Genomic DNA, 27,845 nt, shown 5'->3' on the forward strand with positions numbered 1-27,845 from the left:
TTAAACCCAAACAAGCACGCGTGACAGTTTGTGAAAATTGTTTACCACGGTGTTTGTCCCGTCCTCACAGCCCTAAGGATCTTTAAATCCACCATTTTTTGGTCACCACAGGCAAGCCAGCATTTGACCTTCACATTCCCAATAAGCCCGTCCTCGTTCCTGAGAAGGAGGCTCAGCAGAGCACTTCTCCTTGTCTCCTGTATCACTTGGATGAAGAAGTTATCAGTGCATTCCAGGAGCCTCATGGATTGCTTATGCCCTGTTCTGCTGTCCCTCCTACAGCAGTTGCAAATGTTTCTTGCAAGTAATCACTTTGCTGTATCAGGAACGCAAATATAGAGTTACCATTCAGGGTTGCAGCCCTCTCATCTTTTCAAAACTTCCCTTCGACATCTGCTTCCCTCCTAACTCCACATCAAACAACTTCAGTCTGTTGACTATTCATAACCTAACACAGAGTCAGCCTCAGTGAACTAAAGGGGATGCCATAGTTCTGTGGAACCTCCATGTCGAAGGATTTACATTGCCCAGAGCAGTCTATCAGGCAGGGTTATGTGATGAAGGGATGGTAAGGGATAAGAAATAAATTGATTTCCAGAATCAGCCCCTGTCTGTAAGGGAAGTCTGAGTGAGAAAAAGCAGGTAACGCCTACCATGCTGAGCAGCAAGTACAGGAAGTGCAAAGGATGCAAAGGATTTCGGTCCTCCCAGGAACTTCAGTATGAAGCCAGCCAAGGTGTATGAGACAGCTTGTGGCATTCAAGACCCAAGAAGATGTAGAGCCTGTACCACACAGGATCACCTCTGGGGCCTCTGCTTATGGCCACAACCTGATGGCATTGGACTGTCTTCCTCCATACAACTCTCAACATAGACACCCTTCCAGTTAGCACCATGTGCTCTCTCTCTACAAAGTCATTTGTGGGTTCAGACCCACACCACAAATGCAAGTCAAGCCCACTGCGTCCTGGGAGGAAGGTCTATGTGGAGACTCCTCTCCCTTACCAATGAGCACTGCAGAAGCCTCCCTCACAGTCTCAGGCCATGAGGCAGCCACAACGAAACCACCAGATGGGTGCTATGATGCCCATGCACCATCTCTCTCCTGGAAGGATGTCAGGCACTCACTGAAGAAATGCGCTCATTTTATTTGCTTGTATTAAGCAACAGCCAGGCTCCAGGCACAGCACAAGCCCAAGAATTACAGCCCAAATGTTTAGAGGTGCCAGGTCAATCTCTGAGGGTTTCCTCTTTTCTCATGGTGACCGGCCACTATTGGAGAATCATTTTTGGGGAAGAACTTGCTGCTCTTCTGCTCATTTTCAGGCCTTGCAGTACACATTGTATTTAATCTTTGCTGCCAGCTTTGTTCTCCCTATGGAGTCTTCAAATTTTCGGTCCATTTCTTCATTCTGAGCTTTAGAGAAGAGGTCTCTCCAGCTTCCAACAATGCCTGTGTACAACAAGAAGCAACAAGGACTGAAGGTGGCTATTCCTGAGAGAGGATAACACAACAGTGATGCAGACTCACTGCACACAGAGGCAAGAAGCGTCTGTTTTATGCCCCTAAGAGGGCTAATTGCCTAGGAGAGGCAAGGTCACAAAAATAAGAAAATAAAGTCTGGAGCAAGACCACAGAGAGAATTGGCGCTGCCTGCACGCCTTCCCTCCCCAGAGGCATTTCCAAGGTGGTTTCATGCAGAGTTTACACTGAAAAGAGATGAACCTGTTTTTGTCACAAGGGAATATGCATTTGTGAATGCCTCCTTCTGAAAAGTCAAGTTATATGGGGAAATGGGGTGAGTGGTGGAGAGGAGATCAGTTAAATCCTTCTTCCTCCAAGGGGTTGGAATGGGAAGGGGCTAAAGCAAGCCCGTGTCCACAGCAGTCAGAAATCAGAGACTCCTGAGCACTGGGGAGCAACTGAGCTACAAGAGCCCGGCCCTGGCCCCAGGTCTGTAAGTGATCACCACTATTGGCACACCTGTTGAGAGAAACCATGTTGAGACTATTTCTTATCTCCTGGTGAGGAAATAATAATGTGATGCCCAGGAGGCCAACACAGCATTGAGTATGATGTTCCTGAGACCCATTAGCACACCTCCTCCAAAAGAGAATTTGTATGAAGTGACACGTGCAGTCAGAAATGTCAAAAAGCCTACTTGAAATTCAACTCCAAAGACAGAAACAGCCTTTCTCCACGTCACACCAACCCACTGTTCTTCCCCTCCAGATCAACCATCAGCCTCATCGCACAACTCCTGGGCAAAGGCCACACCAGCAGCCACCCATAAAGACAAACCACCCAGCCCAAGCAGATTTAGTGCATAATTGCTGGTATACATGTAACCTACGTAATGGTAGCCTCCACCTGTACACCTCACTTGCCTAATTGACCAGCGTTGCCACAGGGAAAGAGAGCAACACGGAAGCAATGGCTGAGGACCATGGATAGCTGAGGCACTCCGGTATGCTACTCACAAACAGCCCCAAAATCTCACCAATGGCAGAAGCTTTCTGTACAGGATGCTACAGAAGACACCCCAACCATACCTGCCATTCACAACAAGGCTAGCAAGCTCATGGCTCAGTGACTCTCAGAAGACAACTTTAGAAGGCAGATTTTTCATTTGCAAAGACTTACCCTTACGGAAGAGGATGTCCCCAAATTTACCATGGGTTTCCTTGGATTTCTCCTTCATGGCTTGGAAACTGGTCTTCTTGGCAATTCTGTGAAAATCTTCCTCATCCAAGGAGAACTCAAAGAAGGCAGCAATCTTTTTCATTCCCAGTATTGGGTTCTGGCCAAAGGAACACAGCACAAAGGTGAAGTCAAAAGACTGGGCACCATGGCTAGGTTACAAAGCCAGCATCCAGTGATGTCACCAAGGAATTCTAAGGTCTCTCACAGAGGGGGAACCTATACGTGGTGGCCTCCGGTTCAAGGCCTTTTCTTCTCCCTAAAAGCAACTGAGTAAGATGAGACTCCCTCCACAAATAGACAAGCCTGCTCTCCTCCTAAGCCCCCATGGGCCAACCCAGGAGCAAAAGAGACTAGCTCAGGAAAGCGTGCTCTTCTAAAGGGACAGACAGGCTTGACCCAATAGTTTCTACTTCCCCATAGCCCCCACATATATAAGGACAGTTGCACAGTGCATCCATCAAGGAAGAACTGGCTGAGGTACCACACCTCTTTCAGTTCCTCATAGCTTATCATCATGATCTTCTCATGGTCAATGTATTGGTTCCATTCCACTAACTGGTCAAAGTAGGATCCCCAGGCCACTGCAAAGAAAAGAGGAATAGTTGTGCAGGATATCTGTGAAAACAGCCTTTACCAAACTAGAGGAGTCAGCCCATACAGCTATCTAAACATGGCACCAGAATGGTGAAGTGGGGACTAGGTAATGTCTATTGTTTTGGCTGAGGTCAATGAAGGATCCCGCAGTTCTTGTCACTAGGTTGCACTGAACCACCAGCTCTATTACGGGAATAGAAAGATTCAGGCTTTGCCACAATCTCTCCATTCTAAGTTAGAGACAAAAGTAACACTAGTTCTCTGTTACTCCGCTATTCATCCATAACATGGGCCCGTCTGCCCATGACTGCCTTGGGAAGATATGCTGGGGTAAGATTCCCAAGCCCAGAATCCTGTATATGCACTCTAGGTGGAAAGAAATCCCAGAAAACACAGGGAAAAGTACATTTCCCATTCATGAAAGCTGCAAAGTACTCATCCCAGGAGGCGAAGGATGGCAGCACTGGCATGTTGTTGTAGAAGTGGTAATAGGAGACGGCCGTGTCTTTGGGGTTCCGAAGTAGCACAAGGACCTGGAGGAGGAATATTCATGATTTGGTTGTGATATGGTGACTGAGCAAGACACCATCTTCTCAACACATCACAAGTCCACAAACACCCACCAGACAATGACATGCCAGTCTAATTCCTTTGGTTTAGTAAGAAGTCAGAGCCTTGGCAGACCACTTGCTGGCAGCTTCAAGGTGAAAAGAGATACCTTTTCAGTGATGCCCTTGGGACACAGCTGTGAACTAGCACCAATCCAAAGAAATGAGCTCAAGGGCTACAGACCAGAAGATTTACAAACAGGCTGTGGGTGCACCCATGCTTCTGTTTGAAGCAGTTCTCATCAATGATCATCTTATCTCCTGAGGCCCTGCTGGGCTTTCGACAAGTACTGGTCTTAGAGGCAAGTCCAAGCCTCTAAGCTTATCCAAACAGGGTAACTGCTTGCCATGCTCAGTTTTCTGACACAAAAATCTGGAAGCATTTTTCTGAGATCTTAGGGGCTACTAGCCCACCGAGAGAAATTAGAGTCAGCAGAGCTACTGCTGCCAGGAGAGGATGCTTATTCACAACTTCAGCACGCAGCACTCTGCCTCTTCACCCTTGGAAATGTGCCTATGCATTGAACAGCACAGGTGAAAGTGCAAAAAGACATCTCACACAGGCAGAGGAAAGCTAGCTTGAGGTGGAAATGCTTTTGCAGTGTGACTCAAAGAGAAGACTCACCTTAGCCTTTCCTTGGAGGATGGAGAAGGGCAGGAGATGAGGATGCAGATGGGTTGAAATGATTCTTCGGGAAGGCAGTTTCTTCATCCTCTTTAAGGCAGGTGGGAGAAATAGGACAGAAGTAGCTTATTCAGTGAAGTGAGCCTTTTCAGGAGTCATGGGTAACAGGAAAATGTAAGACCAGATGAGAGTTATCTTATCCCTTGGGAAATCCCAGGCACTGGCGGCATACATGTAGGCTTCTGCTAGCCTCTGCCACAGAGCATCACTTCACATGAGACAGGTCTGAGGACAGGACACCCACAAGAACAGTCTTACAGATCCAACCAACTGGCTCCAGGCCTGGAGCCCCCAGGCCTCCAACACTGGCTGGTGTTCTGAGACCCTTGCACTGGGACACCAGGGGCAATAGGACATGCTGTTTGCACTGACCCTAACACTTGTTACTACTCTGAAGTCGTCTATTGCTCCTGAGATTAAACATTGTCTTTCAACTGTTACTACCTGTAGCAAGAGTATTGCCAATATTTCGAAACCCTGCCCACCTCATATATTCCAGGATCTCCAAACTCTAGACGTGGAAACATCTGTTGCTCCTTTTCAGCATTTATTCTCTCTTTCATTTCTTCTTCTGTATATTTAGCATCTGCTGATTCCAGCTCCCTCACCATTTCTTCAAGCCAGTTGGTTCCTGAAATGATAAAGACACCAGGAGAACGTCCGTCCTGGGCTGCACATCTCCACCTTTTCCTTTCAGCCTGGCTGAGAGGAGCTTCAGTTTTCGGCCTTTTACTCGTAAGCAGTTTGGTCTCATACCCAGCCCCCAGCTAGGCTCCCATAACTGACTGAAGAAGGGTTCTTCAACCAAACCAAAAGACTGTCAAACTCTGACAGCATCTTTGCACCAGGCTCAGCTGTCTTGGCTTCTGTGACCTGCCACAGCTGGTATGTGAGGCACTGGGCTCAAAGAACCAACTCTCACTTTTCATCTAACCTCTTCTGGGACGTGTAGGTGGACCCTCACACGTCTAAACTATTTCTGCCCATGCACAGCTCTACAGGCTGCACTCAAAGTCAATGTAATAAGAATCACCAACTCCTCTTTCTGTATATGACCTGTTAATGTATCTCTCCAAAGTGATTAGAGACAAATGTGAAGGAATCCAAAATGTCCACATGAAAGGAAACAACTTAAGAGTCCTGGTAGCATTCTTTTTTCCTCCAGTTAGATGCATGGGAATTACTTGCATTCTGCAATGCAGTAGATCTGTGGAAACACTGCTATTCTGCCCTCGTTAGTAGGAAATAGTCCCTGTATTACCCTTGCAGCAAGTAGGGTAACATCATATTTTCCTGTACTAACAAGACTGTATTCGGAAAGTCAAGGGATGTGATTATTGTGCTTTATCCAACACTGGTGATTTCGCCACTTGCACACAGCATGCACTTCATGCACTGAAGCACAAGAAGTTTTGAGAATCAGAGGAGGGTCCTGCTGAAAGCCCCTGAAACCACTGCGAGCTGCAGCAAGTGAAACACATGGAAAGGCTTGGGTTGCTCAGGCTGGGGAAGAAAAAAAAAAAAAGGCACGGAGGAGAAGGAGGTTGGATTAGAAGACCTCCAGAGATGCCTTACAACTTAATTTAAAGATCCTATGGAGAATGGTGTCACCATAAGCTTTTCTCAGGTATTACTGCTGCATTAAATGAAGGCACATGCTTCTGGATTGTAGCATTGCACGTTTGACTATTTATCCAGTGAACACTCACCTGTTTTAGGATAGCCTGCTAGAATCACATCGTCGCTCCTGATTTCAAGGGATTTCAGAGCTTCCAAAGTTTCTGGGCTGCTAAATGCAGTAGGGTACAAAATACCTTTGTAAGAAAACAGCATATCTTCTGGGGAAGTCTTTTCATTCTCTGAAAAGCAACTTTCCACTGCTTCAATGACTCTTTCTCTATTTCTGCTCATGCTTGTATCCCTGTGGAATTCTTTTCAAGCAGAGATACAGACTGTCTTTCCACAATGCAGAAGAACTTTATACAGTGTGTTAGGAAATCAGAAAGGGCATTCACTCAGAGATTAAGATACATGTCACTGATTAACTCCATTTGTACTCTGTTACCTCCTTTCGAAACTGCAGGACAGGAGACTCACAGTAGTGACATGGAGTCTCTCTGCCATGCCTGATACCAGCAACAATAGTCTGTTCTCTGCAAAGCATTGCTGTTGGGACAGCAATTCCAGTTAATATTGCTAGCATTCAAAATATTGCATGAAATCAGGGAGAGACCTATAAGTGTTGTAAGATCCTACTTTAAATATTTTTAACTGCTGAGCTACATAGTACAATTTGCAAACTAGATAACCAGCATAACTATGAGGGCAGTGGATCTCAGCCTACTTTGGTATTGACTTCACTAATGGATGCATACCCAAGGGTCCAACTTTGTTCCAGGTGCCAGTGCTATCTTCAGCCCATTATTGTAACATTATCACTCCAGGTAATATATTCAGCACTAAGGACTTGTACCATCTAAGCCATACTTCTCATGACTGAATACTCACATTCAAGACCTTCTACTTCACCATATCCTCCAGAAGCATTGATTTCATGTGAAACTCTAATACTTAGGTTCTGCATTAACATGAATCAAGTTCACCTGTATCACATTAGTTCTTTTTGTGTCTATACTTGGCCATAATTTAATCTTTGGGTGAAAACGTTCTTAGTGGGGGAGTTATTGGTATTCTGGCTGCTGCCTTTTCAGAAGATAAGTAGTACTAAGATGGAGAAATATGTATCTCGACAAGTTATATCATTGCAAAAAGTCGCATTGTCCACATTCATTGCCCAACATGGCTGCTTGCCTTCTCTGTCTTCCCCTCACACACATCCCTACCCTGTTGAATGCACAGGCCCACAGAGCATCTTTAATGAAGCAAAAGCACCTGAAGTGTTACTGCTATAAAACAGATAGGGTGAGATTTTAAGGGCAGACAGTAATTGAACCCCTAACCTTGGGATAACACAGGAGAGGATAAACTACATAAACAGGTCATTGGCTGGTTTTCCATCAGATAAGCAAGGGCATGTCTACAATTTATTTCAGACCAGGTGCTTTCAAATTAGTTTTAATCTAATTAGTTTAACAGAGTAGCAGCTATACAGCTTCCCTTGTGCACACTGTAGCACCCAGTCTTTGCAGAGATTGTTTCCAGAGCCTGTGAGGTTCAATAACAACCACATACGTAATCTCTCATCCAATAGTGCTGCAATGGTAATACTATTTGAAGCTCAACCGCTTCCCCTTACTAAATAAATGTGATACTTACATTTACTTCTCAAATCCCTGTGTGCTTGGAAAGTCTCAGTGCAACTCAAGGCTCTTGTGCAGTATCTGTCTGAAAACCCCAAAGCTGCCATTAAACTACTGTAAGATTCAGCCAGTGAGAATGAGGAAGGTAACTCTAAAATCTGGTGTGGGTTCAACTGAGGAAAAAATGTCACAAAAGGAAGGCAGTTCATGGCCTCCCTAAGCAGCAGCACTCTCAAGTTTAGAATGACCTGCAACCAGTGGCTTTAACAATTACTGCCTCTGTGTTATGTATGAACCTCCTATTACTGTAAACCAGAATAAGATTTGACTTCCCCCCCCCCCACTTTCACCAAATTAATCCTTGCTGAGTGTGATTCTTCGTCTTTTCTTACAATTCACTCACTGGCTTTCCCCCATTAAGTACTTCAGCCTTTGGTTTGTTTGTATTTTCACACTTACCTTTACTGAACTTTATGTTTTCCAACCTTCTTCTTAATTTGTCATGATCTTTTGAATTGTTTCCCCGTTTTCCCCAATACTGTCTCATTTCTGTTCTGGTCCCCAGACTTAAATATCAAATAACTTAAATTCATATACTATACATATACTAGTTTGTCCACAAGAGTGTTAAAATAATGTTGAATACATCCAGGCCTCTCCACTAAAGGATATTGCTTTAACTGTCCTCCCAGTTTTGTACTGATCCAGTTTACGAAGTTGTACCTTGAACAAACTATTGCAATTAGTTTCATAACAGCCATGTAAACAAGTGGAAATTCCTGCAAGTGTTGCTGCCTCTAGATGCATTTTATGACTGTTGTTTGGATTTCTAGGAACTCAAATCTACTCTCAGTACTTTAATCACCTTACATAACCCATTTAAGTTGCTATCTCTACATATGAAGCTATAAATCTGTTGATCTAAGTTGCTTCTCTTTTGGTGTAATTTCAGAACCTGTCTGATGCCAGAATTACACAAATATTAACATCACAATTTTGCTTTTTACTAACCTTTATACAGATAGAAACATTGGTTTCAGTGAACCAAGTGCAAATTTATATATGAGAAAAAAAAAATAGGGATTTTTTTTGTGTTCTACAGAGATAATTATTTGTGATCATATGTAAAACCAGTGCCTATGATTGGATCATGGCTGTTAATACCAGTCTGTAATTTGAATTCCAGATTGAAATTCTGCATTCAAAGACATTAAAATACTTAAAAATTCTGATCTCCATGCTTCTTCATTCTATTTCTTCTAGCTTTCATCGCATTTGTCCTGAAGTCACAGGAAAGATATCCTTTGTCATTATTTAAGGTTGCATCAGATCCATATTTTGCTAGTGATCTTAGTTGTGAAGATGTTGCCTAACTTGAGGAATTTTTGGAAAAAAAAAAAATCTCCATATACTAAATAATTTCTAAATAGTCTAGAATGACTGTTTGGCTGGAAGCACAAAAGGACCATTTCCTTCCAGTGATAGCTACTGAAACAAGGCTGTCAGGTTTATTTGAATATAGTTAGTTATCATCATATTCAGCAAATAAATGTAGCCAAAGCAAGCCAAAGAACATTAAAAGAAAAATAAACAAACATATAAAAGAAAAAAATGAACAACAACAAAACAACTATTCATCACTCTCGCTGTAAAGGCTGATGCAGTGTGATTAATGTGATTATTACGATAATTCCAAGATTCTTGGATCATTCCAGCTTTCTAGTATATGTTATTCAGATGATCTGAAAATGCAGTGGAAAGCTCTTCCTATAACCACATTTAATTGCTCTTCAGGCTTTGCAGTACACGTCATACTTCAACTTCCTCCCCAGTTTAGTTCCTGCTATATGTTCTTCAAATGCTTTGTCCATTTTCTCATTCTGATCTTCATTGAAAAGACTCTTCCAGTCACTTACACCACCTTCAAAGAAGCAAAGAAATTATTGGAGAAAAAAAGAAAAAACAGCATAAGGTCCTATTTTTCTGCAGTTCTTTACTCCAGAGTCAATTATGACTGACAAAATGGAAGATCAGGAAGGACTGATTAAAAATCATCTGTCTGGAGGCAGAACTGGGCTTGTGCTCCCTTGTCAGCTTCTGATTTTATCCAGTGACACCTTTAATGTCAAATGTAGAAATAGATTCTGACAACCAGGTTAGCCCTCTCATATCTGCATCACCTACACTGCACTGCAAAAGTAGTCTTCTACTATCTTGCTTCTCTCTATTACCGATTCTTGGATCCTTGTCTTTTCTCTAACTTGTTAGCATGAACAAGGGGTTGACAGTGGCCCTTTCAGGGCACTTACACTCTCCCAAAAATTTAGGCTGAGTTTTGGCCCCTTTCTTTTAAAACGCCTGCCCTCCCCAGGTAAGCATCTGGTGGCTGAAGAAGACTCAGTGAGGAAGACTCTTGGCCCATATAGGGAAAGTAATTCAGACACATGACTACTCCTTCCTGCCAGTCATCTGTGGGCCTCTAAAATTTGCTGTATGCTGTTGCTTCTCCCATGATGGCTGCAGTCCCTTCCTCACGAATGCTCCTTGACTAGTTCTTGACAGCATGATGTTTCTGCCTCTGGGCCTCTTGGAGCTCCCTACCTTTGCGAAAGAGAATGCTGCCCAGTGCCCCGTGGGTCTTCAGCGAGTTCTCCTTCATGGACTGGAAGCTGCTCCTCTCCACCACACCCTGAAGCTCTTCCTCAGTCAGAGAAATCCCAAAGAAAGCAGCGATATTTTTCACTCCCAGGGCCCGATTCTGAAAAGAGGAAGGCAACATACCACATGACATTCAAACAGATTACATTGCTTTTTTTTTTTCAAGATGTTTTCATGGCCCTGCATGCCTCTGTTAGCTGCATATACATGTATAGAGTATTCAGAGTTCATCAAGACTGGAATGGTGTCTAGTGTTTTTATTCTCCATTACTGTTTCAGATAAGATATGAGCTGTATTCTTATAGATTACAGAAGGCTGTGTATAATTTACAGTTGAGACAAATCTACACCATTTGGAGCTATAACAGCTCCAAAAAAATAATTACTGAGGATTTTGATTTACAATGATTTGGGCTGATGCTGCAGCTAAAGAGAAAATAAGAATCATGTTCACACGCACACAAATATATATTAAAAAGTTTTTAAACTGGAATTTCATTTTACCCTATTCCTAAAACAATAATCTTTCTCATACTGTATGTATCATGCAGTTTGAATACACTATATGAATATAATGGTTTATTGGTTAGGAACAATTGTTCTTTGAAGTATAAAATACTTGTTACCTCAAGAGGTAACCTCACCTCTTTTAGTTCTTCGTAAGTTATTGTCATAACATTTTCATCAGCAGCATACTTGTTCCATTCAGAAAGATAATTAAAGTAGGATCCCCAGGGCACTAAATAAAACAAAATAATCCTAAGATGAAGAATAAAATAATATTAGACAAGCTTCTTATGATATTAAACAATTTTTTGTCCTTGGGTTGATCCTTCCACCATAGCCATTATGTTTATGCCTGAGTTTACCCCCTTCTGGGATAAACCCCATAAATCCCTCTTTATGGGATCTATGGGGTTTTGCTCCAGACTGTTCCGATTTCTGTCATAGTCTCTGGACCAAAGCTAGTCCAGTGTGGCTCTGAAGGATCTGCCTTCACACCAGGGCCAGCAAGGGAGCAGGGGGTCTGGCTCAGAACCTCTGCAAACACCTCCACAGAAACGCTCCTCTCTAGTGTGGCTAGTTTTAAGCAAAACCTACCTTGTCTGCTTCTTTCCATTTCTGTGCAACAAAATTTCTGTGCATTTCTGTGCAACACAAAAACTGGAGAATTTATGCAGTTTTAAACTAGTGGGATTATTTTTTATTTTTTTTTTTTGGCCAGTTTGGCAAGCTGGTGTTCAGATGTCTGTGTGAGCACAGGATAATGGACAGTGGAGAGGAGGAGGGGTAAAGGGGATCCAAGAGCAAGATAAGGAGGAACTGCTTCTTCCAGCAAAAGTAACAGTTTGTGCAAATTAAAGCAGTTTGTGTAAGTGCAGTTCTGATGAATATCTGTCTTCAGTCAGTAAGACAAATACTGTTAAATTCACTGCAAATTTCTCACTTTCTTTCCTTAATCACTGCTTTGTTTGCTGTAAACTAAAAAAATGCAAGTGAATCTGATTTACAAAATGCAAGGTTTTTAGATAAAGTCAAAACATTGAATAATTAACATAAAAGAATATACTGTACTTTTCTCTGTCATGAAAGCTATGAAGAAATCATCCCAGGTCTCATAGGAAGGAAGAAGAGACATGCCATTGGAAAAATGATAAAAAGATGTAGCCACGTCTTTTGGATTGCGAATCAACAGCAATATCTACAAAATAAAAATATTTTATTTCTACAGTGAAAAATAACAAACCATAGTATGAAAAAAAAAAAAACCAATACTCTTCTTTAGAACTGCAGTCTGGGGAATTTCTAGTATGTCATATGCTATTTGCAGTAGTAACAATTCTTTTCTAAATCCAGTAAGTGAAATATTTTGCTTCACTTCAGCACCTTGTGAATATGATTGCCTATAGTTATCAAAATATCTTTTCCAGATTAATCAAATTAATTATGCAGAATCTAAGTATGATTTGCCCAATACGAGTATTATTCATCATTTAGATAGAGAGGAAAAAAATCACACAAATACATATTCTCTCCAGAACTTAACACATTTGTAACAACATTGTGGAAAGCCTTCCATAGGAAGTTGTGTACAAATACATTTTTTTACTGCTGGAGGTTTTGTTTTCCCCCACACCTGCCTTGTGGATACTGAAACAAATGTGTCAGTAAGGATGAACTGAGACTTACTGAGATAAATGGTAGCTATCAGTCAAGTAAAAATGGCCAGGCTAAACACTATGTAAGTATAAGAATGATTTTGAAATTTGGCCTAAAAGCACTAAATTGGCTTTCAAAAGCATTTGTAGGAGTGTTTGCTTACAAAACATTCAAATCATCACCCACCTTGGCTTTACTTTTGAAGATAGACCTGGGAAGATTGTCAGGAAGAAGATGAGTAAATATAACTCTTCGAGAAGGTAACTTGTTCATTCGCTTTATTAAGAATTGGAAGGAGGAAAGTAGACAGTTCAATTACTACAAGTATTCTGTTCCATTGGCCTGTGATAAAACATTAATTTGCTAAATTTATCAACAGTTTTTGGCTGATCAGAAACACTTATGCTTTATGAGTGTTATCCTGGGATCTTAGCAGTCTACCCTGAGTAGCAATAATCTTCAAAAGCCCCTGAGAATGAACGTTTGGAAGGAAGATTAACCATTACTAATTCTCTTTAGTGATAATGAATTTAATATGTTCTGCTAGACAAGGTATGAAACTGAAAGGTAATATCCAGAATCTAACCGGGAGCATGGGAAAGATGAATGATCCCAAGAGAGAAGGGGGGATAAAGAAGAGGTAGTAGAAAAGACAAAAGTCATTCTTTCAATATTTAACTTTTCATGAAACTCTTCATAAATACAGAAAATGCTATGCCGAATTTCTGTAGTGCTTGTATTTCTAATGAGTATGTGCTCCTCTCAGGCCCTGTAGAGTGTCCCTTTATCCCTCAGCATTTTGCAACATAAATGAGTTTCAGCCTGGCCAGATGAAGCCTACAGAGACATGGAAGAGTTCTTATCAAAGGGTGGAGTATTTCACACGCCATATATTCAGTGTTTGAAGCACCAAATTTTTAAAATTTTAATAAGTATTCTGTGCCCACCTCAAATTTCCCAGCATCTCCAACTTCAAGGTAGGGGAATTCTTCTAGGTCTTCATCATTAACACTTTCTTCATCCTGCGTTTTCTTTTCAAATGTGGCTACCAGATCACTTAAGATCTGACCCACCCAGTTTGTACCTGGGAGGGGAAAAATACAGAATTGCTTGTAAAGCCTTGAGAAAAAAGCTGAAATGTATCTGCCAGCAGCCAGGAAGTAGGTAGTACTAGCAGGTGAGTTGCCTGATCTTCTTTCTTGTGATACAATATCACAGCTGACTGTCTGGACAATCACCTCTCAGGGCCCTACCTTTGCACCTTTGAAGGTTACACTTCTCCAACTTAGATGGCTAAATACATCATAAATTAACTTGTAAATTGTAAAATAACTAATTAAGGAGAAAAAGCACTGCATGCACTAAACATGCATTAAAGTAATAATTTTTAATTGTTACAAGTGGGAATAGGGGTGGTGAACCTGTACCTCAAAACCTAGTAAATTACAAATGTTTCCTGATGTGCTGCACAGGATTATCTTGGGTGGAAGGACAGGTCACAGAACTTTAGCATAGTTGCAGTACTAGATCCAAAAATTGTGCTTTGTATGCTCATTTTCTTTACCAATATGTAGTATATAAAAAAAAGTCTAAAATGTTTCATATATATATATGATATATTTTTTTCACAATGTAAAAGAGAACCCGTAGAGATCTCTCATGTTTAGTTTACCATTTCCTGACCTGTGGACACTGGGTTCCTATGTCTTTGTCATTAGAGTTCAAGAACTGCATTTTAGTGTACAACATTTCTTCAAACAGAAAACATGCTAAAAAAATAGCAAAAACTTTATAAACCTGTCAGCTCTGGCTATCTGCTGTAAGGCACTGTGAATCCTATTGCTGAAGGAGAAAAATAGCTATATTAAAATGGATATGTAACACATCCAAGAGCCAGCGTAGAGTGCTTTCAGGGAGATGCAGCAAAGATGTAGGGTAAACTAGCAACCCCAGAAAAGAACTGCTCTCCATCTCCCAATAAAAATCCACGTGGCCACTGCCAAGTGTTGCAAAATAATTTTTGGTAGTCATGGATTTTAGATATTCTATACATTTATGAGGAAAAAAAAAAATATATATATATATATATATGCAGCACTGCATGTGAAGGCACCAATGGGTTCACTCTGTGTAGAAATACAAAGCTACTGTCTTTACAAACGTAACTGCAAGAGAAGGAAATCTAGTTGCCTCCAGTTTGAGAATTACATTTTTCTTCTTTTCAATTTGTGCATATAAATTCATAACTACAAAAATTAAAGATAACAAAAGCTTTACACGCTATAGCTAAGAAAATCAGGTGTCTGTCAGTCATTTGCAAAATTCCTATATAATGTCCTCATAACTAGCTTTGTTGTGTTTTGTTTTGTTTTTTTTTTAGAAAAAAAATGTTCTACCTTTTCTTTTTTCTCTAAAAATTGTAAATAGAATCTACTTATTTGATATCACACAAATTCATTTACAAAGAAAGCAAGTTATATTCACCAGATTTAGGGTATCCTGCTAAAATGACATCATCACTTCTGGCTTCAAGGGACTCCATAGCTTTAAACACTTCAGGACTGCAAACAGTAACAGGGTAGAGAATCCCCTTGTAAGAAAAAAGCAGTTCATCACGATCCATTGTGTTAGCAGCAACCATTGCCTTATCTACCACATCAATAAATTTCTTCCTGGGCTTTTCCATTCTTCTCTGCCTCACACACAGGCTCCGTCACAGTGAGAAATGCTACATGGAAAGAGAGCCACAGTGTGCCTTTTAATAGGGCTCTTACTTTTTTGGGTTTTGGGGAGGAGGAGGTGGGGGGGGGGGGGGTGGACCTTGTAAGCAATAATTAACTACTCTTTTTGAAACTGGAAAAAAAAAAAAAAAAAAAAAAAAAAAAAAACTTAACTGCAGACAAAGACCTTAAGTCACTTGAACCCTTTGATATCAACAGAATATGGACATAATTGAACAAGAAAAACAAGCAAATGGAATTGCATCCTGGGTTAAAGGGTTTATCTAACTCAAAAACATCATATGCCAAAAATATGCAAATAATCACAGCACAGAATTTATAAACAAAGTACATCAAGATAGAAGAAGGACATGATTACAGGCTAGGGTTTAACTGGCATAAGCACATTCCTTGTGGCTGTTCTGCTCTTTTCAGCATTCATTCTGCTGGGATATTTTCTTATATAACTCCTTTTTTTTTTCCCAAAAAAAAGTGTGATAAAATGCACTGGGACTGGGAGAGTGTTTAGTGCATTAGTGGCTGTCCTGTAATGGTGGCCAACTTCTCCCTCCAGCTGGTGCCCAGGAGGGCAGAAGGACCAACATGCTCTTTGATCATTGTTCTTCTCTGTTTGGATTGCAACAGAAAGGTCTGGCTCTCTGATGGTTACATGAAAATGACTACTTTTACATGTTCTTCCCTTAATGAGCTCAATCATTGCTTAACAGCTGATCAATGATCACTGACTTAGTAAAAATATAGCCTCAGTTATAATGATTATTATTTATAACGGACTTTAATTTATGAACTTCAGACTGCACTGATCTCAGTACAAAAATTAAAGTAATGCCCAGGTTTAACATTAACATCTTTGACAAGAGGATGGATCACAAGGCAGAGAGGAAGTAGAAAATAGTTCCCCATTCTCCCCCCCAAAAAATAAAAATAAAATAAAAAATAAATTGTGCCAAGTGTCTAAATGCCATTCTTTCCCATCTCCATCTTTGAAAGCTGCCTATTGGGCAGCTCGATCAGGAGGTCCACCGATGGCACACCTGTATGCTTCTGCCAGTTGCTTGCCCTGGTGAATTCACACCCAGGCACTGAGGCACCCTGCAGCACTCACAGGATCACCTGGCCCTACAGCTCTTGCATTTTGATGCAAATATTGTTCAGTCTATGGAAATCTTTTGCTTTTACCTTCATCTCTTCCTTTATGTAAAAATTTGTCAGTATACATGTATACAAGACTACCTGTGAGCAGGCATCAGCTGAACCAAGTGGACACCACATGACTCCTGCTCAGTCCATTTCCTGAATCAGAGCTTGCACCAAAGCACATCCAGTTGGCACCGTCTGCATCGCTTCACTTACATTAGCTAGAAATTACTGTACCATGAAATAGAGTCTTTGCTGATTCTTAACATGTAACCAGCTATTCTAGCAAAGCACAAAAGCTGCTTGCCTTATTTTTTTTCCTTTAGTTGGGGTTTTCATAATAGAAGCACATAATTCATTCCCATACTTCAATCTTTGCAGAACAGTCCGGAGAAAATTTGAGAGTGAAAAACCATTGGATTTCTGGTGTATATTTGCCAGAGGAGGCAGTCAGGGCACTTATTCATTGGAGGCATGTATTATACTTAGAAACTGAGCACCCCCCAAAAAAAAAAAAAAAAAAAAAAAAAAATTAATTAAAAAACAGTATTACTGAAGAAAAACCAATTAGAAGACGTAAGTCATAAGGAGGGATTTGGACGGGAATTAAATTTCTTGAGTGAGAAAAAAAAAAAAAAAAAAGGATCAAGATTTCGTAACATGAGCCTTTGATACAGCCATCTGCCAGGACACTGTAGCTGGGAGAGGGGGGATAAACCTCACACGGTACGTCTTGCATAAGAAAGACTCTGATCCTGCCAAATGCTGAAACAGGAGACTGACGGAAAACATTAGTTGGTTTAAAGTTTCTAAAAAGCAGCTTTAAAAACATGGAGATTAAAAACAGATTAAAGGATTTGGTAATCTCCAGATTAATGGTGTTTGTTGTTTAAACCACCACTGTGCTTCTAAAGGTTTCTGACTTCCCATAGATATCAGACTTGGTCTTTCCTGATTGTGGAGTTTTGCAGAAAGAGTCTGGTGACCTTTGCTGTGATAGCTACAGGACTCTACCAGCTGACAGTTACCCAATGAGCTGATCTGCTTGTGCAGAGCCACTGCCTGTTAAATGAAACAACAACACAATCCCCAAACATACCCTCAAAACTTAAGGGAATGTGCTCTCAGTTGGTAGGTAAGAAGAGGTGGGTTTCCATAACTGTTCCTGTGATCTGCATTTATCTCATTCAGACTCTAGAAAAGGCTTCAGTAAATCAGCCTTCCAAAATGACCTAAAAGGGATCTTGGTCCACTTATGAAGGTACCCCCCTAAACTCCTTCTGACCATCAATATGACAAAAAAAAAAAAAAAAAAAAAAAAAAAAAAATCAAGAGCTCAAGAGGGGAACGTTTCCTGGGATCCTATAAATCAGTCCATGAAAATTTGGGCCCCAAGTAGAATTTTCTCTACGATGGAAACACCATTTGTGTCATTTTTTTTCATTTGAATAATCCAGTGTGTGCCAGATCTGAGGGGAGTCAAAGTCTCCAAACAGCGACTGGGGTGGTAGGATGTGTTAGGTTATGTGGTAAAAGCTTGTCTGCCTGTCCACAAAGAAGCACAGAGACAATGGCAGGCAGGGGTGGGCAGCCCAAATAATGTCCTGCTGAGCTACTCCCAGGGCCATGACAGCAGCCATCAGCTCATCACCACCACAAGCACAGAGGAGCACACAAAGGCAGTCCAAATCCAGGGCTCAAATGGTGCTGGGTGGGCTGCTGCCTGGGGACATAGGCACGTTAAGGGTTGTGAGGGAAGAAGGTTTCATCATTGGACAGGATTCATCAGGGGACCAAAGGTAGGGAAAGGGAGGGATTTAGGCAGTTTGGGGAGGAACAGTGAGGGAAAATAGAGGGATGAGTGATAAAAAAGGGACAGCTACATGTAAATTGTTGGCTGGTCAGAATGCTTGTCTGCTTTGCCCTGCACCTGACCATCACAGTATGTCCTGTCTTCTAATTAATTTCCTTTCCATCTTTTTGTCTGGGCAAGGGACTCTATTAAATGTGTACGTGTGTGTAGGGCAGTCTGAGCGCCAGCAGCAGGGGTCAGATCCTGTGTGGGAAGGCATCTGTGTCTGAGCGCCAGCATCTGGATTGAGTGCATCCGAATTAAGTGGGCTGGGACCATGAGCCAGAGCACCCATGTGCATGGGTGCCAGCAACTGGGGAGACCCAAGTGGCACCAAGTGCCAGCCCCTGAGCTGGGACCAGGGCTCAGAGCCTTTATGCATCTGGAGCAAGTGCGGGTGCATGAGCGTGGGTCTGAATGCTAGCAAAGGCCAAGACGGATGTGCCAGTTAAATCACCTCGAGGCATGTGTGCCTCTAACAGTAAGATTGCAGAGTGCTGCGTGCCTTCTGATAAGCTGATTGTTGAGACTACCACAAGAATAAACCACTTTTTACTCATTCAGTAAAACAGATAACATTTCCTGTTAAAATCAGCCATCCTTACTCAACTGCACTTCTAGATGCAAAATCTCCAGACATCCAGTCCTGTCTGAAAGTGCATATTAGTCAGTGTGCCTTGAAGGTCTGGTGAACTACCATGAAGAAAAATGCACAGCTCTACATGTCCACTCAAACGCAGTAGCAAAAGAGCAGGGTCCCCAAAGGCATTTTTACCTGGGTGTACTGGGTGTAGTATCTTATTCTAGCAACTGCATGATATTTTTGCTGCTATGTACATGTGCTATTCTGTTAATCCCCTAATAATCTTCTATGTATTAGGTGTAGAATTAGATAAAAATTAGCTTATGAAATTTGTATAAATCTCCTTATCTCAATATTTATCAGTTCTGGTGATTCGAAAGATTATAATGCCTTACAGTTTTATGGGATTCCAGAAACATTCTTCATCTCCAGATGCATGTTCGCCATACCCTCTCTTTTAAAATCCAGGAATTATGGGTCAGTGGTATGTCCATGTGAACCCTTTTGCTGAATTCTTGATCTTGTCAATAGTTTACACCTATATTCTCCCAAAACATGAACCGGCTGGATATTTTGGGTAACTGTATCACTCCTCAGGAATACAAGACACATGTGAACAGACACAAAACAGGCTATTTACCAGACTGCATGACACTATCGCTATTTACTTAAAAATACAGGAAAATACTGAAACAGAGATGAAAAAGAATTAATCCTCAGTACAGGATCCAGGTTTGTTTTCTTCAGTACTCTACAAAGCTGTTTGAGCTGGGGTGTTTTCTGTAAAATTATCTAGGATCCACCTTCATCTTTTGTTTTCTTCCTGAATTGTAGTCTTCTTTGTGACAGTTACCTTTCCTCAACAGAGCAAAGCTGGTCTCACCACCAGGTTAGACAATAGTTCCTAGTCTACAAAAGTATACCCAGACCTATCTTTCCCCTACCCAAACTTTCCCATGTGTCTCTTTTAAGCTTTCGTCTCACAGCTTTTTTTCAGCCTCAGCTTTGCTGTCTCTGGAGAGTTTCCACTCTCTAATCCCTTCTCTGGAACAAGGTAGGAAATAAGCAATTTTCCACAGCTTTCATCATCTTTATTAATGCATGGGCTAGTTGCCAAAGTACAGATGCAAAGGTTAACTATTCCCTCCATCCTGTTAATACTCCACTAGGTAAGAAGAAAGAACATCTCAGGACACACAATTCTGGAGAAATCATCTTTTTACACTAATCTAAATATAAAAGGTGTATGTTAACAGAGTCCACAAACCATCACCAGAAGAGGTTTACTCTGTTTTGTCTGATCTTTCCCATTGATATTGGTGAAATTAACTTAAAATGCATAAGTAAACAATGAAAAGCAGGAGAACTCTGACTACAGCTCTGTTACCAAGTAAATGTGTAGAAGGGAGAGTCAAGTCAATGACCTGATTCACACACAAACACACACACACACACACACAAAAGTAACTCATTACATCCTTGTCTACCCATACAACTTGACATTAAAAGTAAGAGAACAAGGGGAAGAAGTGGGCAGAAGGGGGTAAAGAAGAATATCAAAGACTTACAGAACATTACCTGATGTTTTGGAGGACTTTCTTATTTTGGGTAATAAGCTAAATATCCTACTTCCTGCAAACCTTTTATAAATCCCACTATGGTCTACGCCTATGAAGTAGTCAAATTTCTGGAAACTTTAGTACAGAACGAATTATGTCATACAAACAAAGTGTAATGTGGCAATACAAATGAAGCCAAATATATAATGCAGAAGTAATAGAAGTGAAATAAAGCTGATTAAAGATGTATATTGAAACAGGTTATTCAGACGCACACAAAAACAATCCTTAAAAAAAAAAAAAAATCACAGTTTTAATTTTCATTTTATGAATTCTAATATACAAATCAGGATATTAAAGCAAACATAAATTGCTCAGTAGAACATATGAGATTAAGTGGATATATCCCTGTGGGAGCAATTTAGGTCTTAAACATGTAGTCAAAATTGTGTATTTTGACAGAGATAAAAATTCTTTGCCTGAAGATCATATTTTAATTGTTTGTTTTGTTTTGTTTTGTTTTTTTCATGTAACATCAAAGACATTTAGTTTTATTCAAATATTGTAGTATTAGAATTGGAAAGGCATGCAAAATGAACTGTGGAGTGTTTTTCTCTGATTTGTTCAGAACATATTTCTGCATGGAATTTGGTCCCAGTCATGACACTTTAAATTAATCCTTCAGACATCTTTGGAACTGAAAATTAATCCTTCAGAAAGTTTAAACATGAACTGCCAATCTGTATGCTAATTCAGATGCTGAATAGCTTGCTACCAAGCCAACTTGGGCACCAGCAGTAGCTCATCCTATTTACTCCTAGTCCATGCTATACCACTTTCTTTTTCCTCTTGTTTCCCTCCAAAGGACTGAGCTGAACACACTCCATATTGTGTGTTTTGGAGAGGATGAGGGCTGTGGTGTACTGCTGGAAGAAAGGTTGAGACATGGAGGAAGATACGTCTCTGTGTCCATGCCCCCCTATCATCATAGGGTATGGAGATATAGGAGAGGGAGTTGATGAAAGGAAATAGGGAGGGAAACAATCATCTGGGTACCTCGTCCCTAGAAATACTCAGTTCACAATTATCTATGTTCATTTTAGCCAGATTAAGATTAATGGTCATTAGTGCAAGAGTAAGAGTTAAAAGCTCACACACACCATTGTGTGATAAATACTGTTCTGCTGCTTCCAGGGTAAGCTTAGCAGCATAAATATTTTTGGCAGCGTCATACCTAACAAGCCCTGAAAAAAACGTGAGATGTCTACATGCAAAGCTTCTCCAGATGTTTGTGTTGCGTTTCCTAGTGCTCTGGGTGCAGCAGTAGACCCAGGCTGGCTCCATGGTTCCTGCTGTACCAACCCTTAGCAAACAGTCTGTGTTCAGGCAGGTTGTGTTTCTGGAAGAGTAACTGAAGTTTAGCTGGGAAGTTACTTCTGAGCTTTTGTGAAAGACACCAGATGCTAATACCCTGACCACAACTCAGCAGACTTCCACAGCCAGAGCAAAGGTACATCCCTCCAACAAAAGTTATCTGTCTACCACAGACATGGCATAACAAGGTGCCTTAAATTACCAGGAGCTCTCAAGTGAAAGTCTCCAAATTTGAGAATAGAGCTTGACTTTTGTCTTCAGAATAGACGTGTGAGACAAAAAGTAACTAAAACCCAAAACGAGGCAGGAACTTCCAACCATCAGTTTTTCACACTCAGGTCAGTCAGGTAAACATCTTTTCCAACTCTGTTCCTTACAGTAGTGGGTTAATGTGTAAAGCAGCCCTCATTGATTGCAAATATTACCAACATTATCAAGAAAGCCCTTACCTGTAAGTAACTGAAGGACACCACTCAGTGATGAAACCAGCAAAACCATGGCTAAAGGTTCACCTCCTCCTTCTCCAACTGTTTTCCTCACAACCCCTTGTGCCTTCTCTCAAATCAGAACAGGATTTCACAGCAAGGCAGGTCAGGGAGGTGTGAGTAACCTGTGAAACAAAAAAAAAGGCAGCTGTAAACTGTAGTTTTACTGTATAGTGACTAAACCAATAACAACAGTGCATATAAACATGAGCTGTTTGGTTTATTACAACCATTTTTATCAGGCTAAAAAAAAAAAAAAAAAAGAAAACAGGAGGCTCAAGCTAGCATCTTATGTGTTAACAAGGTTCAGATTTCTGCTGATAAGAAAAATAAATAAAAAAAGCACAAAGTCTGGCACAGAGTTTACCAAGCAAACATTGGCACTAGCTATGCATCAAAATTACCCAAAGCTGTGGAGAGCGAGTCTGATATACTGTCTATAAAAAGATAAGAACATTTTAAACAAATCTGCGTCTGATATGTTGAGGTTGTTTTTTGTTCTTGTTGTTGATGATTGATTGTTGCTTTTTTTTTCCTGATCAGTGCTTAATACAGATTTAATTTAATTTCCAAGGAATTCAATGAAAAAAAAAATCCATTAATTTGAATCATAGTTGGATGAGAGATTAAATATGCAGAAATCATTCTCCTAAGAAGTGGCCTGAATTGATACAGTTTCTGTGTGTCAAATACCCCTTTAGCCTTCTAGAGAGACCCAAGAGAATTTGACAATAAAAGGGGAAATATAATATTTCTTTAAGACAGCATCTTGTGAAGCAGAGCCCTTAGATTACTCTGTATGAGATTAATTAAAATGCCACCCAGTAAATGAACACTCTTAGTATGCCAAAAGTCTTATGTTTAACATTAAAATCTGACATACACTGCAATCACTGTAAAGACAGTTGTAGTATGAATATTATAACACTTATCTGCAACATTGATTTTTCTCCTGTATATCACACAACTGCTGTCCTGATCAGAGTTCAGAAACTGATTGCTTTAACAGCTCTATTTATCTCTCAGGCTTTGCAACACACATATTTTAACCTTATTCTGAAAGTGGTTGCTGCAAACTGTCTCTTGTACATTTTGTCGATTTACCAACCATGCTTTTCTTTAAAAAAAAAAATTCGTCCAGTCACTAGCACCAAAGAAGCAGTATTGACACTACAAGATGTAATGCACATGCTTTGATACACTATTCAGTGTATTTATTTTCTCAGGAAGCATCATATAAATCCTTCTATATGACAAGGAAGTGTTTTTCCTTGCTCTTTTAAATTATAATAAATTGGATTTCTTTTTAAACCTGAGGAGTTCTGCCAGTCTGCAGGGATCACTTGGTGACGTGGTTGTCAACAGCTCTCCGCTTCACATATGCAATAGATGTCCCAGTCTTGGGGTACAGATGAGCAAATAGCCACAGACTAACTCCTGGGTTGTGACACAGGTGAAATAAAGTTAACTGGTCTGATTTTTGAACACCTTAATACACCAGGGGGACAGCAGTTGCACTTCACAAACTCTTCACTAGCTGCTTATTTATTCCTGCCATGACAGCTGTAACTGTAGGGTTACTCCAGTAACCCTAGATGGCACCCTTAGATGGCACTGACAGTCTGGAGAATAAGGCTTACAGATACTCATGGCCAGAAAAGAAAATCTTTCCAGAAAACCAATGGGCCCTCAAAAAGCTCCCAAATCTTTTTCAAAACAAAAGCAAATGCCACCTTTGAAGAAGGACTCAGTGGTCTTAATAGCTGGACAGTTCCTGTCACGCTGTCATCTAATATCTGCTGTTGCTGCAGGGGGATAAGATCTCATTCTTTTAGCCTCAGAGGGGGAAAGAAGTCATTACCATATCACCAGCTCCCTTGCTCTTCCCATCTCAGGTCAGCAGAATTAGGCAAGTCAGATGCATACTGTTTCAAAAGAATAAAGGTGTCCAAAAAAATGTGTGCTAAACCAGTTGTAAGACAGTCATTATATAACCCTTCAAGTTAGGAAATCTATTGGATTCTTCAACATTGTACATTGTGAATAGTCAGTTAATATTTATGAAAAGAAAATTAAATTTCTCTGTTGTTTTATTTGACAGGAATGCTAAGAATAGTGTTTTCAGAATGGCTAGAAAATTCACCTGTATGCAAGAAAACATCACTAAATACCACTTTGAGATCTTCATAGATTGGAAGCTACTCCCCAGTACAACAGCATGAATGTCTTTTTAATTCAAAGGGAATCAAATATATGTATCACTCTTAAATATGTATTTCAGTTGGGAAAAAAAAAAGTAGCATAGTAGATATTATCCAATGAAACACAGAATTTCCTCCTCATAGCTTTCCCAGGGTGTCTCTTCTTGCACCACATTGATGACAAAGTGATGAACACAGCTGTTCCCAGGACTAATTCAACAAATTACTCAAATCAGGCTGTGTATATTTAAAGTCCTATAATAATGAGCAGAGCTCATTTACAGAAACATCGACAAAAGCATGCGTTTCATTCAAAGACAGTGAAAATTGCACCCCCACAGCACTGGATGAAAATAAAGCAGATAATTGCACAATGAAATATTAGTGAAGACTGAGTACATGGTTTCCAATCTAGAACCCACATGAAAACTACAGAAGGAACTCCTGTCCAAGTTCCACATGCCCTTGTTCCACAAGAAAAGGCTTTAGAAGTTGTCTCCTCACTACCCAGAAAATGCACCTGGAATGATTAGCCTTGGCCATTTTACTACAAAATACCCATGTACATTTCATCCACTGGATAATTTCTTTTCAAATAAATATTGCATATTAACCATAACATAGTTATACATACAGATATTTACAGTTTATCTGAGTTTTTATTATCACTACTCTCTTATCCTTAAACATTCTATTATTAAATGACAGTATTACTCTCAAAATTGGAAATAATGATTGGATAACTTTTAATAACCAAGAGCAATGGTGACTAGTGAAGACTCCCTTACTGACTATGGAGTTTTCCCAAAGGTATGCCTTCAGTACTCAGATGAGCCAGATGAACTGCAGGAGGTCCTCAGAACTGGTCAATCTGAGAGCATCCTCATTTGATGTCAGATGGTCTGAACATACGTTGCACTGCCACAATTTTATCATTCCGGCTGTTAAACAAATGAAGAATTTCCATGCTAGAAGTTTAGTAGCCACAGGTCTTGATTCATCTTCAAAGTATCTAAGCAGCTAAAGCAAAGCCCTGCTGTAGGATGCTGTGATGCTGAAAGATGAGAAGCTTTCCATCAAGTTCATGGAAGAGAAGTTCTCCGGCACTGTTCTTCCAGATTCAAGATGTCCTTAGGTCACAGACCATTGGAGACTGGGAAACTATTTTGAGTAATTATCATTATATGCTGAATATTCCCTCATTATTCTTGTTATATTCTCTCAGCCACTTCTGTACATAGGATGAAGTTAAATGCACCTTTGGCCTGTTCTAGGATGGGACGCTAGGGTCTCATATTCTTTAAAGACTTCTTTTTAACTTGGACTCCCCTCACTGGAGGCTGGCCAGAACCAATATTTATCATGTAATGGACAAATAAAATATCTAATCTAAAATATGTCTTCGGCTTCAATATATGTTATGTTATGCAATGTTTGTTTAAAGTGCACTGTTAAGCTCTTTCTCAGGTTGCAGTTGATGAAAGGATCAATTTTCAGTTTTTATTTCATGGTTCTGTTTGCTTAGCTGACAATTATACTTAAAAACAGAGGATTTTAGCCATACATACTGATGTATGTACTTGTAGGGTTTGTGAATATGGTTTCATATTATTTTACGTAGAATGAATCGTGTCAATACTGTCAATCATCCCAAAGACTTACAGGTTAAGAATTTGACTTGTTGCCAAAGGCTATATTTTTATGAGACTTTAAGTGAAAATGATCTTGCCACTTTTGAGTATGAGAAAAATGGTTAGGAAAATAGTTTCTTTCTTCCTTAATATGGCCATTATGACTAGATATTCAGTACTGTAGTCATGACTAAAGCCTTGCCCTAGTTAGGACTTTAACAGGCATAGTATAAATCACTGTTGCCTTACCTGCCTAGGTAGCTGAGCTGAAGTACATTACTGGAGTAAGGAGTAGAAACTTGACCCCATTATTTGCCATCAGACATAGAGCATTGCATGAAAGCACTGAGCACTGCAGAGCACGGGAGCAGCCAAGAGCAGAACTGCTGAGCACTGCCTCCTGGCAATGTTGGGCACAGTTACAATCCAATCAGACATTAAATTTCTCATCTCACACTTAGTTCTTAAGGAAAATGAGTCCTTATTTCAATGTTCAGCTGCAAGAAAAAACAGCTAGAAGCAATAAGGGAGCACTGACACAGTGTTTTTGTTAAGGTAGATATTTAAACCCATTCAAGAAAAAAGATTTTGCCTTCTTCGCCCCAGTCTTGCCTTCTTCGCCTCAGTCTTTAGTGGCAATACCGGTTGTTCTCTGGATACCCAGTACCCTGAGCTGGTGGAAGGGGATGGGGAGCAGGATGTGGCCCTCACTATCCACGAAGAAATGGTTGGTGACCTGCTATGGCACTTGGATGTGCACAAGGCAATGGGGACGGATGGGATCCACCCAAGGGTACTGAGAGAACTGGCAGAGGAGCTGGCCAAGCCACTGTCCATCATTTATCAGCAGTCCTGGCTATCAGGGGAGGTCCCAGTTGACTGTCGGCTAGCAAACGTGACACCCATCTACAAGAAGGGCCGGAGGGCAGACCCAGGAAACTACAGGCCTGTCAGTTTGACCTCAGTACCAGGGAAGCTCATGGAGCAGATTATCTTGAGAGTCATCACACAGCACTTGCAGGGCAAGCAGGCGATCAGGCCCAGTCAGCATGGGTTTATGAAAGGCAGGTCCTGCTTGACAAACCTGATCTCCTTCTATAACAAAGTGACATGCTGGGTGGATGAGGGAAAGGCTGTGGATGTGGTCTACCTTGACTTCAGCAAGGCTTTTGACATCATTTCCCATAGCATTCTCCTCAAGAAACTGGCTGCTCTTGGCTTGGACTGGCTCACGCTTCATTGGGTTAGAAACTGGCTGGATAGCCGGGCCCAAAGAGTCGTGGTGAACGAAGTCAAATCCAGTTGGAGGCCAGTCACTAGTGGCGTTCCCCAGGGCTCGGTGCTGGGGCCGGACGAGGGCATTGAGTACACCCTCAGTAAGTTCGCAGATGACACCAAGTTATGTGCGTGTGTCGATCTGCTTGAGGGTAGGAAAGCTCTGCAGGAGGATCTGGATAGGCTGCACCGATGGGCTGAGGCCAACTGCATGAAGTTCAACAAGGCCAAGTGCCGGGTCCTGCACCTGGGGTGCAATAACCCCAAGCAGAGCTACAGGCTGGGAGAGGAATGGTTGGAGAGCTGCCAGGCAGAGAAGGACCTGGGAGTGATGGTTG

General features: G+C 40.8%; 2 protein-coding genes across 4 annotated transcripts in view; both read right to left on the reverse strand.

Annotated features, from left to right (window-relative positions):
• Window positions 1-1,322: 1,322 nt before the first annotated feature.
• Window positions 1,323-6,502, reverse strand: LOC116487888 (sulfotransferase 6B1-like). The gene is made up of 7 exons (XM_032185114.1): window positions 6,301-6,502; window positions 5,077-5,222; window positions 4,532-4,621; window positions 3,705-3,831; window positions 3,191-3,285; window positions 2,645-2,801; window positions 1,323-1,453 (listed from the first exon to the last, which is right to left on the reverse strand). Exons 1-7 carry the CDS (start codon window positions 6,500-6,502, stop codon window positions 1,323-1,325), a joined length of 948 nt encoding a protein of 315 aa, XP_032041005.1.
• A 2,995-nt stretch (window positions 6,503-9,497) lies between these two features.
• The window catches only part of LOC116487887 (sulfotransferase 6B1-like), a 35,990-nt gene continuing 17,642 nt past the window's right edge, over window positions 9,498-27,845 (reverse strand). Inside the window, exons 1-8 of one of the 3 annotated variants that reach the window (XM_032185112.1) lie at window positions 22,365-22,419; window positions 15,154-15,259; window positions 13,617-13,753; window positions 12,856-12,945; window positions 12,085-12,211; window positions 11,154-11,248; window positions 10,453-10,609; window positions 9,498-9,772 (exon numbers count right to left, since the gene is read on the reverse strand). In XM_032185112.1, coding sequence (XP_032041003.1) covers window positions 9,642-9,772; window positions 10,453-10,609; window positions 11,154-11,248; window positions 12,085-12,211; window positions 12,856-12,945; window positions 13,617-13,753; window positions 15,154-15,211 — 795 coding nt within the window. In that variant the 5' untranslated portion in view covers window positions 15,212-15,259; window positions 22,365-22,419 and the 3' untranslated portion in view covers window positions 9,498-9,641. Of the gene's footprint in view, window positions 9,773-10,452; window positions 10,610-11,153; window positions 11,249-12,084; window positions 12,212-12,855; window positions 12,946-13,616; window positions 13,754-15,153; window positions 15,356-22,364; window positions 22,526-27,845 lie in introns of those variants that run through there. The other 2 variants (XM_032185113.1, XM_032185111.1) reach the window with 2 other exon arrangements.

The sequence above is a fragment of the Aythya fuligula genome, chromosome 3 (assembly GCF_009819795.1).
Source record: "Aythya fuligula isolate bAytFul2 chromosome 3, bAytFul2.pri, whole genome shotgun sequence".
NCBI classification, from domain to species: Eukaryota; Metazoa; Chordata; class Aves; order Anseriformes; family Anatidae; genus Aythya; species Aythya fuligula.